Here is a 17528-nt window from a genome sequence, read left to right on the forward strand (position 1 = left end):
AGAAAGTTGAACTGAGAAACCAGAGGCTGGGAGCTTCGGGTAGCTCAGTTTTATTAAAAATGCTAGTGGCCCTGAGGCCTGTGAATTCCCACACCTGGAACCTGCTCTGATGCCAGCCTATCTGGGACTGGGTCTTTCAGCTTTAGCCTAGCTTTTGTGAGATGTGACAACATCTTCCTAAAAAGTATGTTTATTTGTTTAATCGAGCTCCAGTTGGTGTCTGTTATCACCTTAAGTCTACTTTTGTCAGCTAATACCTTATGTATACCTTAAGCATATAAATATATTTTCACATTGTAAACATTAATATCTTTTTACATTTCTCCTGCCTACCAACAAGTGAACAAATATTTTTCTCTGAAAATTTGCAGTCAGATTAAAATGTTTGTATTAACCATAATGACACAAAATTTCAAGTATCCATTCAAAATTTCAAATATCCATTCCAAAAATTTCTTATTTAATATTACAGTTTACCAAAATAATATTGCTGAGAGAATATGCCCTTAATCTAAATATGCAGAAGGTATTCTGTCAAAATATAGTGAACTTAATTTTAAATACATTCAAGTACTATATTTTAGACAACTGTATTCTTAGAAAGCTCATTTCTACTGCTCAGTGTACCACATTAATTTTTGATAATTCAGTGCTCTAGCAGTGTAAAAAGATAGTTGCTAAAGAACAAAATATTGTAAATATCAGCTCAGCACTTTAAATATTATTACATGTCTAAAACAGAGCTTTTTTAACAATATACGTTCCCCAAAATGTTCATAATTTTTTCTTAAATGTACAATCTCTTGCCCTTTTACAACTGAGGAGTAATATCAGCTTCCATAGCAATACTTAGGCCATATCAAAATAGCATTTTACAAATGAAGAATCAAGTTAGTGATGCCATATCTCATTTACTACAATGAAAGCCACATATTGAAAAATTTATCTTACTCTATGATAAAGTAGCAGGTATTTTTGTCCTTTGCTCCCTTGAGAGATTGTCAGTTTCCTTGGATCTTGGAAAAAACATATAATATTCAGTCTCATGCTTATCATGAATACTCCATAAAGTTGAATGAAAACTTACCTCTCTGGGAGGCTAATGAAGAACAGATGTAGGCAAAAACAAGATGGTGACGTTAGGAGAGAACTCAGAAGCTAAAATAATATTAGTGGGAGTAGAGAGAATGGAAGAAAAATACCAGTTGTCAGCTTAAATGGAGTTGGTGGATATAACTGAACAGCTGATAAAATAAAGAGGAAGGAAAAGGACGACCTGCAATCTCATTTTCTCTCTTTAGCTTACAGCTGTGATTTTAGTTGAAATAAAATTTGTTTCCTGTTCATTTATAAAGAACATCAGACCTACAGGTTTTTAAAATCACACTGGAAGCAGTTGCAAAGAATATTTAGGTCTTAGGCAATATGACAATGAAAATTCACTATTACTCAAGTTTAACTAACAGCAGCGTGTTTGATTCTCTTCTACTCATTTATTTCCTTTTGGTTTTGGTTGTTTTAACAGAGGTTAAGACTGGATTAAACTTCAAAGTCTGGTAATCCTGACTAAAATACAGCTCTTGGCTATACTTGTCACGTTATACACAATTTTATCAATGACTGTAATTCCTAGAATGTGCAGTTGAAACATTATCTTTTATCCTTTCTACCCCATTTTTGCTGTTCTTAGTTCTATTTTTTATGTGTACTAGCTAACTAGCTAGGGATGAAATAATAAGGATCTTTGGGACAACAAAGCTAGACAAAGTATTCCTTAAAGGTAATTTGCCCAAGCGATTAAGAATATGTGAAGAAGTATTTATCCATTTGGGACCTGCCAGTCAATTTACTTAGTGGTGTGATTATGGTTATTGCTCATTGGAGAACAGCATGGTTCCAAAGACACAGTTGCCATTTTACTCACTGAAAATTGGTTAGTTTGAATTTAATTATAAAATCCTTACTTGATTATCTATCACTCAATGTTTGGTCATAAAGTGCAGTCTTAAATCACCATTTCTCCAAGCAGTTTCCTTGGACTATCACAGCCATACAACACTGTGAGCTAAGAAAGCTTCCTCGGGTAGGCGAGTTTGTGAAACTGCTTATTGTATCCCACTTGTGGAAACAAACAATGCTCATTAAAATGTTAATAGCTCTGAAAAATCCTGCAGTATAGAAGTTTAATTTATTCATCAAATTTTTACATATCTGTTTAACTCCCCAGGAACTGGTATTTTATGCAATATATTTTGTGAAAATAAGGTTTTAGTCAGTTATTCTGAGACGCTTCTAGTAATCACACAGTATTATTCTTCTTTATATAGCTTCTTAACCTATTCTGGGTTACATCCACTTTAGAAGTGGATGAAGAATATAGATGTTTTTAGTTAGAAAAAGCTATATAGACATATGGACATTAAATTTTATATAAAATGCAAGAAGTTACATCTTATTTAAGGATACTTAAAATCCACCATTGGCTCTATTTTGAGAAAACTTGAACCTTTTAGTTCGCTTACAAATTAACTTCCTTTTAGGGACTGTTACCATAAGGTATATTTAGCTGTTGACAACTTAAATTTTGTAAAGTTTTGCTACTGCCCTTTATTTAATGTGAATGTGCCTCTCACCTTTGTCATGGCCCTTTTGAATCAAACTGTAAGTAGAAAGTTATAGATATTATCAAAGAACCAAGAACGAGGAAGCCAAGGTTGCTTTTCCCTGCTTGTTTGTATTCTAAAATAGAGTATTTAGAACACAAAATCTTAAATGCATTTCTTTAGTGGATAAAGTTCCAAGATATATTAGAATGTCCTTATTCTGTTTATATCACTGATATTTAAAAGTGTAACATTGAGTCAGTTGAACAGTCTGTAAAACATTTCTTAGTGCTCTGTTGTAGCCAAAAGAAATGCAGATTATATTTAGTTTGTGTACAGTCTATTTCAAACATATGTCTAAGAATGTAGTACTTTTAGCTTTTCTATTACTTTCCTTTTTCTTCCATGTAAGTTAGGATGGTGTAAATACATAAATAGATGTTTCTTTGCAATTTGATTTCAATCTCTGTGTCTATGTCCTAACTGAATCAGAAGGCTTTTTGGAAATTACCAAATTCTCTCCAAGATAATGTACAGAAAGATATTTATGCATTGGTAATAAAGATTGAAATTTTATTTCAAACACTTTTTATTTGGTTTCTTTTACACTAAGATCTTATTGCTCAAAGTTTTTTTTGAAAATTTTTTCTTCTTTTTTTTTTTTTTTGAGACAGAGTCTCACTCTGTCGCCCAGGCTGGAGTACAGTGGTGTGATCTCAGCTCACTGCAACCTCTGCCTCCGGGGTTCAAGTGATTCTCCTGCCTCAGCCTCCTGAGTAGCTGGGATTATAGGCACATGCCACCATGCCCGACTAATTTTTGTATTTTTAGTAGAGACGGGGTTTCACCATGTTGGTCAGGCTGGTCTCGAATTTCTGAGCTCATGATCCACCCCACTTGGCCTCCCAAAGTGCTGGGATTACAGGAGTGATCCACTGTGCCTGGCCTCCTCTTTTTTTATAATTCCTAATATAGTAATATTAGGAATTACTATATTAAAAGCCCAAACAGATCTATTTATTTGACCTGAATATTTTTTAAAAATATTAATATCACTTTAATTCTATTACACCTTGCTGTTAGGATTTTGACTTTTCTTACCCCAGTGAAGATGAGAAAATGGAAATAAAGAAATACTAGGTATTATTAAGCTTTAATATAATTATAGTAGATCTCATTTAATCTTTAAAACAAAGTAGAGTGAATGTTTTAATTTCCAATTTATATCTAATTTTCAGAGGCTAATATATTTCCTAGGGTCACGTAGCTAGAATATTGTAGAGCTAAAACTTGAACCCAGAGATTCTGATTGAGAAAATAGCTATGTTTTTATTTTTTAATAATTTTGAAATAACTGTCAGGGCAAGTATTTGGGGAGAGGTTGTCAAAATAAGTAAGAATTTGCCTTTAGAGAAGCATATTCCTGAGGTTAAAAGCACAGTAACCTTCATAGGTGGGAATTGAACAATGAGAACACTTGGACACAGGGTGGGGAACATCACACACTGGGGCCTGTCATGGGGTGGGGGATGGGGGAGGGATAGCATTAGGAGAAATACCTAACACAAATGATGAGTTAATGGGTGCAGCACACCAACATGGCACATGTATACCTACGTAACAAACCTGCACGTTGTGCACACGTACCCTAGAACTTAAAGTATAATAAAAAAAGAAAATAATTAAAAATGAATATAAATAAAAAAAGCACAGGAACTTGAATTAGTTTGGACAGTAAACAGTTAGGTTTCTTCTTTTAACTTTGGTATAGAAGTCTTTCCTCTGTTTTATTTTGCTATCATCCATCTCCTAGGCTCTAGATCCATGGCATGTCTTATAGAAAGATACTAACATAGCTTTTAATGCATTTTACACACACACACACACACACACACACACACACACATACACTTTTATATCTTTTCTAAAGTAAATCCATTCCCTCACCTCAAATGTGAAAGACCTTAAGTGGCTGGCCTAGTTTGGAATCTTGTCTCTTGTATAGTTGCTGAATTCACACCTGCTGCTTCTCCATCTGCTACAATTTTAGATCAGTAAGACCTTCTTGAAATATGTGGAAAATGTCAAACATACTCCCAAAAAAGTGCTGTCTTCTTTTAAGCTGATGGTGTCCTGAGATGACTGAGGTTTTTGTTGTTGTTGTTGTTGTTGTTGTTTTCCCAATGATTAGCACTCACCTCTTTTTTTTTTTTTTTTTTCTCCAGTGACCTACAGTCTCTTTATTTAAGGGATCAAGACAACTTGGCCATGGTTTAAAGAACAGAGAAATAACATTTCAAGAGTAAATGTCATTGTACTTGATGGCAGTCACTTGAAAGGTCATCTATTCTATACTTATAAGAAATTAATTGTACACCTGAATGATATAATAATTTTTAGCCATTAAAAAAATTTAGTGAATGTACAAATGGGTTTCTTTTCATCTCAATCTTAATATATCTAGTATAACAAATTTTGTATTTAAGAATAGCATCTAATAATGATGTTTGCACATTCATGCAGATATTTACTCCGAGCAAGATTCTACTAGCCACTGTAATGTAAGGGCTCAAAAATGTAATCAGTAAGGAACTTGATGAAATGATATTTGCATGGGTATACTGGTGGTTCTTAACTTAAATATTAAGTTCTTATTTTTTGTGCTAAATATTTAGAGAGGGAATTTTGTGTTTGTTTTCTTATACATTTATATATATATTTTCTTGTACTTTTCTTAGATTACTTAAAAAGTACCTTGTTTCCCATAGCAATAAGGAAGGTGCAGGGGTAATACAGTGGCTCAAAGGAGCAGGAAGTAGTGAATCCTTAATTTGTTATATAGGAAAACTGCCCATATTTAAATGGGAGCATTATTATGCTTCAAGTGTATGTTGGGGTTTAGTGTTAATATTTTGTGTTCCTTCTATAGATATATTCTGGAATATATCTACAGATTTAGGATGGAGTTCACCTGTAATAGTTTTTGTAGCAGTAAAGAATTATTGGTTGAAGGTTTGTTTTAATTCTATCCAAAATGACAAGGCACCATGTAATCTTGGGTGTTCGCTTACTTATAAAATAAAGGCATTAGACAGCTATAAAGCTGTGTGACTCTTTGATCTTCAGACAATCCGCAGCTTCGGGGTCACATTGGGGCAGTGCTTCTTTATCACTGGAAAGGCCTGATGGGGGACAAAAGGAGGAGATGAGTCTTCTGGGAGAGCTGTCAGCACTAATGGTTTGCTAGACCCTGACGTATGGAACTACTCAGACTGATTTTTCTTCCTACATCTCTGTTAGATCCTAAATCTTGATCTGGCCTCACTGTAATTTTTTTTTTTTGTACCTTTTAACAATCTAGGCTGTTTTGAACTGTACTCTCTTTGCTGTCACTTGGGGAATATCCCTATGGCCATCTCACTCACAACTCCTGTCTAAACTGAACAGTATGAACACATCTACCAAGAAGAAAATTAATTAGGTAGCCACAGGCAACATAAATACAGTCACGATTCCACCTAGAAACCTAAACTTTTTCAAATGTATGCTTTGAGGATTTTCAGAATGCACAGTGCCAATCAATTTACTTCCTGGAATTTGTATGTTTGAGTGCTTTGATTTTTCCCTGAAAGAAAACAAAACAGACAGTGAACTGAAATGTGCGATGCAGTTTAGAGAATGCAAGGCCCAAGTATCTGGCAAGATAGCATTTTTCATATTTCTGCTTCACCTTGGCCTCAGATATGTATGGAAACATTTGGTTCTAAACAGAATTCTCAACATCAACACCAACCTTTCTTAAAAATGTAAAATTTCTCAAAGTCTCAAAAGCATGGCAAGAGCGTTGCTTATTCTTTTGCCAAATGCCTGTGAGTCAAGGCTGAAATTTTGGGCTAGTTGATATGGTGATAAGGTATTTTAAGTAGAACTTATTGTTAATCTCTTCAGGATGCTAGTCTTTTGGCCTGTAGTCTAATTTTAGTCTTGCCAATTCACAGAAGTTTCCAGAATCTCACCGCTAAACCCCTGACTTGGGTAGGGGTGGTGCTGTTTGCTGTCAGTCTTCCCTGACTCTGCCTGGGTGAATAGCACTTGTTTCCCTGTTCTCAGTGCTGCTTCTCCTGCATACTTCTAGCTCCTTCTTGCTGGACCTTTAGCCTACTGTCATTTGTTGTATGGTCTCCCTGTTGTCTATATCTGGACTTCTTCCCAGCATTTCCTTCTTCCCATAGATGAGTAAATTTCAAAAGGTCTTTTCTCCTAACATATCTTGTACTACAAGCACCTGAGTTTTCTATACATGAATATTGTGGGATGCCTTCACTGTTTGTACAGATCATTCCACTGGGCCTTTCTCCTAAGGAAAAGGAATGCTTTTAATTCTGTCACTGGGTAGGCAGAGCTTGGAACTTTGGCTAGCTGCTTCTAGAAACACAGAAGAACTGACAAACTGTACCTATCTATTCTGCCCATCCTGTGCAGGGCCTGCACTAAAAGGGAAAATGCCATAGTTTATTCCGTACTCCATCACGAGGATGTCCTGGAACTGCCACTATTTTTTCCTCGGAAAAGATACCAATTGTGAATATGTCTTTGACTATAGGGAATTATGATTTGGAAGGCTGCCATTTGACTGTCATGTTTTTAAAAGAGCTGTTTTGTAATAAGCTGCTATTGAATATTAAATTGGAAAAATAAATGCAAAATAATAATAATAATCACAAACAATAACAATAACCAAATGGGTTCTTTCTACAGACATTGAAAACTATGTGATCTTTGTGTTGCTCTTATAGATTTGGCTACTAAGACACTTAGATCTCAGTGTAGGATATAAATACATTATTCTGTACCATATTCTCAGCAGTCTCATTTCCCCATTACATATGTAAGTGATTTCTCACTTACGAAAAATTTAGCTTTATTTCATAGTCCAGTGTAATTTTTTGTTTGCTTAGTGGTTTGTGTGTTTATTTTAAACCAGGTCAGTTTTTTGTGGATAAGTGGAATACAAATAAAAAATGCATTCAGAAGTCAGAAACATACAGATATCAAGTGTTACAGATTAGCTATTAACATTTTCATATTGAACACATTCCATAATTATATATGAAGACTACAGGTCAGTCTTTCCTGCACTGCTGCTGGGTGTATATGGGAGCTGGATGGAATGGTTTGTCAGAAAAAATACTGCTCAAAAAAAAGAAATTCAGTCAATTACAGACTGTCAATATGAGTTCTCATCTATAAAAGGGGACTGTAATGTGGAAATCATTGTTATTCCAGAAAGAATTACTTCAAATGAACTGTTTCTAGCATGTCCAGAAATAATTGGAATGAAAATCATGACTAAAACCTATACAGGTGACTAAAACCTAACTAACAGCCTGGAAGTAGGTCTGATCATCAAAAACCAACACAGTGTAGCATTTGAATGTCTATTCTCACCATGGGCAGTGAAAACACAGCCATGGAAACTCCATAATATTGATTTACAGAGCTGTTCTTAAACATAACTTCGAATTGTGTTGGACTCCTTAGAATGGCACCAAGTATCCGCCAGTATTCACCTCCAAACATTACTGTGATAATCAGAGCTCAGAATCAGTTGTTAACAATACATAATTTACAGTTCCTTCAGAGATATGTCTTCTTTTGCTTTAGATGAGATCAAGAAAATTGTAGGAAAGGTCTTTTTCTCAGCTGTTACCCTTTTGCCCATCAATCTAAGACAAATGGCCTAACCTAGCTAAAGGATGGCACAAACAGCTAAGGATGCCCAAGATGGATTTCCAAGGAAGTTTGCCAAAAAGACTTGCCAGATTTCTCATCATTCAACATGGACACTCCATCTTCAGTAGCAGGAGTCAGTGCTGCCACATTACTAATGTTTGGCAGCCTCTCAAAACTTGCTATGACCATTTCCATAGAGATTTGGATGACGCCTTACACAACACATAGTACATTCTAGAGGCTCATCTGTCTGTATTTAGTCTTCATTTGTTTTTTTTACAAGAGTTGATTTTGTTAGGAAACATAGTATTCAACAATAATTTTCTGCTACTCTCAATTCCTAGGTAGTCGTACAGTGTCCAGAAGGCAAAAGGACAAGTATGCACTGCCCTACTGACCTACTTTCCACACTGCTGCACAGGAAAATCTGACAGAGGACAATGACAAACGTCTCACCAGCTCATGTGTTCTTTTTTGATCTTAATTCCGAGAGACTCACCAAAGACATGAAGAGAAAACAAACAATACTTTTCTTAGAAATATTGTAATTGCTGGTATATTTGTTGTTCTGGCATAAGGTAGAAATTGTCAGGTAAACATTGCTTCCTTTTGGATCAAAAAGAAATTTAACCAAATAAATGCAAGAGGTATGAGGGAAGATAATGGGAAATAAATGAGATTTGAGAAATCAGTGGAGATTCAAGTGGTTTTTTTTTCTTTTGTAGTTGATAATACTCTGTTTTAAATCAGTGAGTTTTACTTATATATGCTGGTCCTTTTTTTTCTGGAACAATACTCAGTGAACCTATGAATATATGGTAAATATTAAACACATCCCACTTGGATGAGAAGATATGTGAGTTGATGAGTATAGCTAAGTCTAAAGTTAGATGTGTTCCATAAACATAGTGTTTATGGAGTTGGTGCATATTCACTTCTCAGTAAGTTACACTTTCTTAATTTCTTTTTGGTGCTAGGTGATATTCTGCTAAGTACACATAAGTATAGTAATATTGGTTAGTAAACTAGTAAAATGCTCCCCTAGCTATTAGTAAATAGCTTCTGCCTTATGTCTCCAAAATATCTCTACCATTATCCTTGATTGCTATTTTATATTAAAAGAAGACATGTGAATGTATCTGAACATTTAAAAAAATTGTTATTTCTTATTTACCTTTAAAAATACAGTGTGCTGTACTAGCACTACTACTAATAAATAGCATCATTGACTTATTGATCACTTACTATCAGCCAGGAAGTCCTAAGTGTTCCACTTATATTAACTCACTTAATGCATGCAACAATGCCATGAGGCACTATTTTTATCATTTGCATATTTACATATAAGAAAACAGAGACACTAATATTAAGTAGTTAAGTGACATAAATGGGAGTTGAAGTTCCATAGTCTATTAATAGTTTTAGAGTTCAGGATAGTCTCTATTACTCTAACCTACCTCATTAAGCAGCATCCTTGACTATTCTAGGTAAAGAGTATTGTATTCTTTTCTAAGATAAAAACATGACTTGCTACTATATTTGTTTAGATTCAACTTTACTGGAACACAGCTTAGCTTTGACATTTACAGACATGAGTTAGCTTTCATTTTGTTGCAAGATAAAAGGCAATCTGATATTTAGTGTACCTGCAAAAGGCAGTTAGGAAGCCCTAGAGGAACCTAATTAAAATGCAGCACATTTCCAAGGCACCATATCTTGCTGTGTTGCCATAGAAACAACGAGGATTTCTGGTCACTGACCTTCAAGGGAATCTGAGGATATATTTTCATAAGGTTCATAAGAGAAGCCACCCTAGTACATTAACCTATAGTTGCAGATCAACTATATGTTATGGAAATTCCCTATGCAATTCTAGCCAATTTTAAAACCAAATTATACTAGCAAAACTTACTAGAGGTTCAAACTAAGGGCTCTTTGAAGGAATGTGGTTTAACTGCTTTCAGTATAAGATTTCAAATAATTAAGGGTACTGTAGTACCAGCAAAAACATTAAAGAAAAGCTTAGGTAATTACACAAAGAACATTGGAACTAAAATCATATTTAGGAACAGTTTTAGTGTTATATCTATTCTATTGCATTTTGGGTTCTTCAATTCTAGGCTTACTCAAAGGATAAAATGAACATTACTGCTTCAAACAACTACACCTAGAAAATCAAACTTTATTATACAATATTAAGTTGCTAATATTATTTATACCTGTAGATTCTTAATTCATGCCCTTTACTATTTATTTATAAATTCATTCATTCCATTACTAAATATGTATAACTGACAATCTTAGTTATACCTTAATTTATATTTTTTTGGCTATTTGACATAAGCCAAGTACCCATGCCATGATTCAACATAGAAAATTACAAAGCCCACCTTACTGTAGACTGCTGCTCTTATTGTATCGACATTTGTATCTTCCACTGAAAATAAATAACTTAGTTCTATAATCAGAATATGCCTGGTTTAGTTACAAGGAAATATCTATCAGGTGCTAATTTTTCTTAGAATTAGAAATCTTGGCCAAGCCTACTGGCTCACAACTGTAATCCCAGCACTTTGGGAGGCCGAGGCGGGTGGATTACCTGAGGTCAGGAGTTTGAGACCAGCTTGGCCAACATGGTGAACCCTGTCTCTACTAAAAATACAAAAATTAGTCAGGCTGAGGTGGTGTATGCCTGTAATCCCAGCTACTTGAGAGGCTGAGGCAGGAGAATCGCTTGAACCTGGGAGGCGGAGGTTGCAGTGAACTGAGATTGTGCCATTGCACTCCAGCCTAGGTGACAAGAGCAAGACTCCATCTCAAAAAAAAAAAAAGAAAAAAAAGAGAAATCTCTCTATATGTATCTATAGATATAGATATATGTTTATAGACATATAGAGAGATATATAGAGACATATATATAGAGATGAGAGATATGTGTACACATATATATAGATACACATTTTGTGTGTGTGTGTGTGTGTGTGTGTGTATGTGTGTGTGTGTATATGTTTGTCTTCAGGCACCTGAAGAAAAACAGATATACTAGCAAAACTTACTAAAGGCTCAAACTCTAGTAAGTTTTCTTTAGGTGTCTGAAGAAAAACAAATATTTAATTATTAAACCTAGAAAAGTGGGGCTATCACCCCATTTCCTAGACTTCTGGAACTTCTCTTAAATAGCTGTGTGTCCTCACTCAGACACTATGTGGCCAAGGGGCTGAGAGCACAGACTGTGGTGCTGTAATGTTGGGCCTCTTGGCTCTGCCACTTACTAGCTGTGTGGCCATGGGAAAGTTATCTAGCCTGTGGGTGCCTCCGTTGGCTTATGTATAAAATTAGAATCATAATGGAACCTATTAAGGTTGTTTTGAGAATTAAATGACTTAATATTGACAAATCACTTACATCTATATTTGACACATAATAATTTGTCACAGGGACAGAGCTCATGTGAAAATGTCAGCCCTGTTGCACTCTTGCCCTGCCCAAGACAGAAAGAACAAAGTGGGATGAACGCATTCCAGATAAAACACAGAATTCCATTAGTGTGTGGACAACAGAGGCAGTCTGTCAGGTTTACAGACTTGAAAAGAAAAATGTGTTTTCTTCCTCAGTACGGATTTAGACAGCACTATCTTTGAGAATTAATGGTTGTCTTTGAGATGTGTGAATGCATGAGTGTGTTTGTGTTTAATCCAGTAGTGAAAAGGAAAAGCTGTTTTTCTTTCTGTACACTCACTCACAACACTCAATATTTCCGGAACACTTCATTTCTGACACCACACGTGTGTGTGGCGTGCGTTTCCTACACCAAGCAATTCTCCCATTCTTCGTAGCTACTGACCGGGTGTCCCGTAATTCAAATCGGACACTATCTACCTGGAGTCAGCACTGACCCACAGGTTAAGGGCTCAGTTTTACAAGACTTTTCCCCTCCCCACTGAAGATGACAATCACAAATGATGAGTCCTCATGTTACTCATAGCTTCTGTTTGACTTGTCTACAAATCCAAGGTCTCCATGGCCCTCTCCTCAGGTTTGAAAATTTGCTAGTGTGATTCACAGACTTCAGGAAAACAGTTTGCTTACTAGATTACCAGTTTGTTATACAAAGGATACAACTCAGGAACAGCCAGATGGAAGAGATGCACAGGGAAAGGTATGGGGGAGGCGTGGGGAGCTTGCATGCCTTCTCTGGACACACCACCCTTCCCAGCACCTCTGCATGTTCACCTATTTCAAAGCACTCTGAATCCTGTCTTTTAGGGATTTTTATGGAGTCTTCATCATGGAAGCATTGCTGCTTATTAACTCAATCTCCAGCTCCTCTGCTCTCCTGTCCCCAGAAGATGTGAATGGGACTAAAAGCTTCAAGCTTCTTATCATGGCTTGACCTTTCCGGTGACCAGCCCCCATCCAGGAACCCAGCAAGAATCACTTCATTAGAAGAGAAGATACTACTCTCACCCAGGGACTAAGGAGCTCTGTCAGAAAGCAGGGTCAAAGACCAAATATTAGAACAAAAGATGACCCTAGCACCCCTACCACTCGGGAAATTACAAGGGTTTTAGGAGCTCTTTGTAAGAACTGGAGGCAGAAACCAAATACATATTTTCATATATGTATATATGTATTATGTCACAAATAGCTACATACTGGATGAGCCAGAAAGATAAGGAAACATATTTGCATCTCACACTAGTGCAGAGATTCTGAAAAAGACCCCACTTGGAATACCAAACCACATATTAGATTGTTCTGCTCCCAACTGTGTGCCAAAATGCACTCTGAACTGTTTTGGTAAAGCCCACCGTGGAGTCATATGAGGTTGAATAACTTGGGAGAATGTATGACTGCAAAATAAACCTAGGACCGGATTGATCCTCAGGCCACTTGGCAGGTGAATGTCTCGGGAGTGAATATGAGACAAGCTTCCTGAAAAGGCTTATATGACTTATAGAACTTTTTGTTTAAGTGCTTGGTCCCAAATAAACTATTGAGATATATAAAATAATTCACTGCTCATAAATAACTGTCAGATAAATATTAAGGGAAGAAACACTTTAAAGGAGAATTTGTATCCACATAAATCCTTAAATTCATGGTCACAACTTTCCTAATCTCAAATTGTTCTAGGTCACTGCTATCAGTCTAGTTCTGTTCTCTATTTCTTAATTTAATACCAATACTTTTAAATTTTTAAAATATGCTGCTTTAGGTAGATTTAAAATATATCCTAACCGCCATTTTCTAACCTTCCTGAAATATACTGTTCAATAACAAATCCTTTCCTTGCTTAAACATAACTTAAATAAAACAAGAAACTTACCATTTCTCTCTAGTGTAAGATGACACATGCAGCTTAGCACTCTGTAGTAGTCTCTTTTCAATTAGGTAAAAAAGGAAGTTTCTATGGTAACCATCCTTATAGTTCCTCATTCCTCCTTCCTTCCTCACCAGTGCCCAATATATATCACATTACTCATGAATACATATAAACTGCTAGCATGTCTAGAATATTCTGTCTTGAAATTATGCTTTCTACTAGTGACTTTTAGAAATGACTATGCCCCAGAATAATTAAAAAGAGAAACCAAATAATTTTTAAATTAATTTATATAGAGTTTCTCACCATCAAGTTTATTTTCAGCACCCATGGGGAGTTAATAGATCTTCCCTGAAAGAGAAAAACCTTTCCCAAGGAAAAATCCTAGAATTCATATATTTGGCAACATTTAAAGGAGACCAGGAAATTTTTATCAGTCTAGAGAACTGATCTCCTTTAAGGTGACTCTGGTAGTTCCAATGATGTTTAAAGGCATTTCCTGGAAAAAAAGAGAGCGAGAGAAAAAGAGAGAGAGAGAGAGAGAAAATTTCTGATGATTTAAAAAAAAGAAAAGTGGGGAATGCTGAGTTAAACAAAGTTAACCACATTCTCTCAGAGCCTTGAATGTGCTAATATGTGCTAATGTGTCTTATGGTTCTCTAAGGAGGATGTAGTCAAAATCATCTTTTACACAGCTTAGTTCCCTGGAACCCACTTTTTTTTTGTTTTTAATCACAGCCACTTAAGGAACCAGTACATACCAAAACACACTTCTGGCAGTGTTGCTTCAGGGAATTCCGAGTGTAGGGTTAATGTTCCATTTTCTCTACCTCTTCTAAAATTCCTCCTTCTTCAAATGGCTATTAATAACTTTATATTTATGTCCATTGTGTCAGTTCTTAATTCATGTTGCTTATAAGCATGATTTTTATTATTAAAGTGAGATGGGATAAAAATAAAATATTTTTGCAATGAGATAACATTTTATTTTAATTTTCACCATTTATATACAAACACCAGTTAATAAAACACATCACAAAATGGTAAAATTTCATATTTAGTATTTATAGGTGCATAGTTTCATGCTCACATATTTTTAAGTATTATATATATTAACAAATTTCACAATACATCATTATTCTTAGACAGTATCATTAAAAGACACCTAAAAATCTTATAATATATGATAGCAAATCACTAACAACTTCTGAACAACAGCAACAAAAAAATAGTGAGGATTTAGAAATAAGTGGTAGTCACTTAGGTGTTTTTAATTTGTTTTAACATCATAGATTGAAGCCACAAAATCCACAGCACACAAAGACCCTGCTACCATGTATTCACTTCAGTGAAAGGGAAGCACCGAAATGCTGAGTGGGGGCAGGTACAGATACTTCAATCATTGCTGATGGAAGACTTCAAGATACACTGTAAAAACTTTGAGAAATGTCATGACTGGGCACATTGGAACTGACCACTTGTACAGGATGGAACGTCTGTCAGCAGATCTCATGAAACTGGGAGCAAAGATATTTCTTAGGCTTCAGGTTCGTAGTCTTGATACCCTTCCTAATATTAGGAAAATCAAAAAGCACACACTGTTAAAATAAGTTTCAATCACGCATCAGCACTGACAGCCAATGAGATAGGAAATGGCTCCCCACTTACAGTAAAATTTACAATCAATGTTTTCGCAAATATTCTGCAGCAAACATTATCTTATTTTTAATAGTTATGTCTTTCTTGTCCAATATAGAAGTGAATTACGGTAGTAGTCAGAGTTAAAATATCTAGGTTCTAACCCGGATGTGCCATTTAATGATCATATACCTAGTTTCGTAGGACAAATAAGTTGGACTATCTGGTTCTCAGTTTCTTCACCTGTAAAATGTGAGAACAAAATCAAGCGGTCTATAAAGCCTTTTCCAGACTAAGATGCTCTAATTCTCAGAAGGAAATTAAGACGTTTGAAGGCAAGGTACATTTTCCCTGCTTTCACTCTTCAAGTTGAAAATTTCATCTTCATCTATGGCTTCAATTATTACTTGTATTTCAAACCTCAAGCTCTCCACACAGTATCTGGATAGCATCCACTATACAAATATTAATGGATTTAATTAAAGGGGTCAGATTATTCCTCCTGAAGAGCAACTCTAATAATATCAGGATTCTGCTTAAAAACAAATAAGCATACCTTCAATAACTCAAGTTGTTTTCTGAATAGAATACAAACTGAAATGACAAGATTGTCCTAATACTCTATAACTTGTCTTTGACCCATAGCTGCAAGTTCAATCTATCACCATTTTCCTTGTTCCTAAGCTTGAGTCGTAATTATTCACTGTTCTCAGACATAGCCATTTGCATTCTCAGACATACATGCCTTTGCTTCTGATATTCCCTTGTGCCAGAACATCCTCTGTTTGTTTTGACCTACCATATCTCTTACCTTTTCCCACCCAGATCAACATTATCTCCTCAGTAAAACTTCTCCTGATTGATTGAAACAGATCCTTTAAAATGTTATACTTTTTAATATATCTTATATATTTTTGCTGCTGTGATGCCTGGTACATCGAAGACAATCAATAATGTTTGTTAAAGGAATCATAATGAAGAAATGAATGAATGAATGAATTTCTATTTTTTTCATCAAACCTACCAGACTGTAAACTTCTTATGTCCTGGTAATGTCAATTACTCTATAGTTTTCTATAGTGTTTAGTACTGTGTCTTGCATAAAAGACCCCAAAATATTGGAAATTCTTATTAGGCAAACAAACAATTTAATCTCAATTTCTGTAAGTTGAATTATTATCAATATGCCTTTTGTGTGTGTGTGAGACAGTCTTGCTCTGTTGCCAAGATTGGAGTGCAGGGGTGCCATCTCAGCTCACTGCAACCTCTGCCTCCTGGGTTCAAGTGACTCTCGTGCCTCAGCCTCCCAAGTAGCTGGAATTATAGGCGTGTACCACCATGCCCGGTTAATTTTTGTATTTTTAGTAGAGATGGGGTTTCACCATGTTGGCCAGACTGGTCTCGAACTCCTGGCCTCAAGTAACCTGGCCACTTTGGCTCACAAAGTGCGGGATTACAGGTGTGAACTGCTGTGCCCATCCTCAACATGCCTTTTAATAATGCCATGAGGAATAATACATAACCAAACTACAACATACTTAAACTCAATTTTTAATGGAACCATTATATAGTTTCTTTTCTTGTGATGCCTTCATTTGGTTTTGATTATCAGGGTAATATTGGTCTCACAGAATTAGTTGGGAAATGTCTCCTCTTCTGTGTTTTGTAAGAGATATTAATTGGTGTTAACTAATTAGTATTAATTCCTCTTTAAATGTTTGGTAGAATTTACCAGTGATGCCATCTCAGCCTGGGATTTTCTTTGCAGGTAGGTTTTTTTTTTTTTATTATTACTAATTTAATTTATTCATTGTGTTACAAATCTATTCAGATTTACTATTTCTTCTTGGGCCAGTTTTATTCATCTAACAGTATTTTCTAATTTCCCTTTTGATACATTTTTTATTAAAGATACTTTTATTTTCAATCAAAATAAAATTAACAATCAAATTGTGTTGTTTAAAACGTTAAACTGGAATATATCAATTGTTGCAAATCATGCATTTATCTTTTCATTCTGTAACTTGTGTGGGTAACTTTTATTTTACTATGCAGTCATCCCATTGGACATGTATGGCAAAAAATAATTACCTTCCTTTGACATTCCATTGATTTCCCTAACTTTCCATTTAGAAATTTATTTTAGAATGTAAAGTTTCTAAAAATATATTCTCTAATGCAGGGGTTAGTAAACTTTTCCTGTAAAGGGTCAAGTAGTAAGTATTTTA

General features: G+C 35.2%; 1 protein-coding gene across 7 annotated transcripts in view; it reads right to left on the reverse strand.

Moving 5' to 3' along the window:
- Positions 1-14623: 14623 nt before the first annotated feature.
- Positions 14624-17528, reverse strand: part of SNCA (synuclein alpha) — a 179365-nt gene continuing 176460 nt past the window's right edge. For 6 of the 7 annotated variants that reach the window (XM_054553433.1, XM_054553432.2, XM_063723251.1 and 3 more), the window contains exon 6: positions 14624-15231. In XM_054553433.1, coding sequence (XP_054409408.1) covers positions 15199-15231 — 33 coding nt within the window. In that variant the 3' untranslated portion in view covers positions 14624-15198. 7 annotated transcript variants of the gene reach the window in all.

The sequence above is a fragment of the Pongo abelii genome, chromosome 3, assembly GCF_028885655.2.
Source record: "Pongo abelii isolate AG06213 chromosome 3, NHGRI_mPonAbe1-v2.0_pri, whole genome shotgun sequence".
Classification (NCBI taxonomy): Eukaryota; Metazoa; Chordata; class Mammalia; order Primates; family Hominidae; genus Pongo; species Pongo abelii.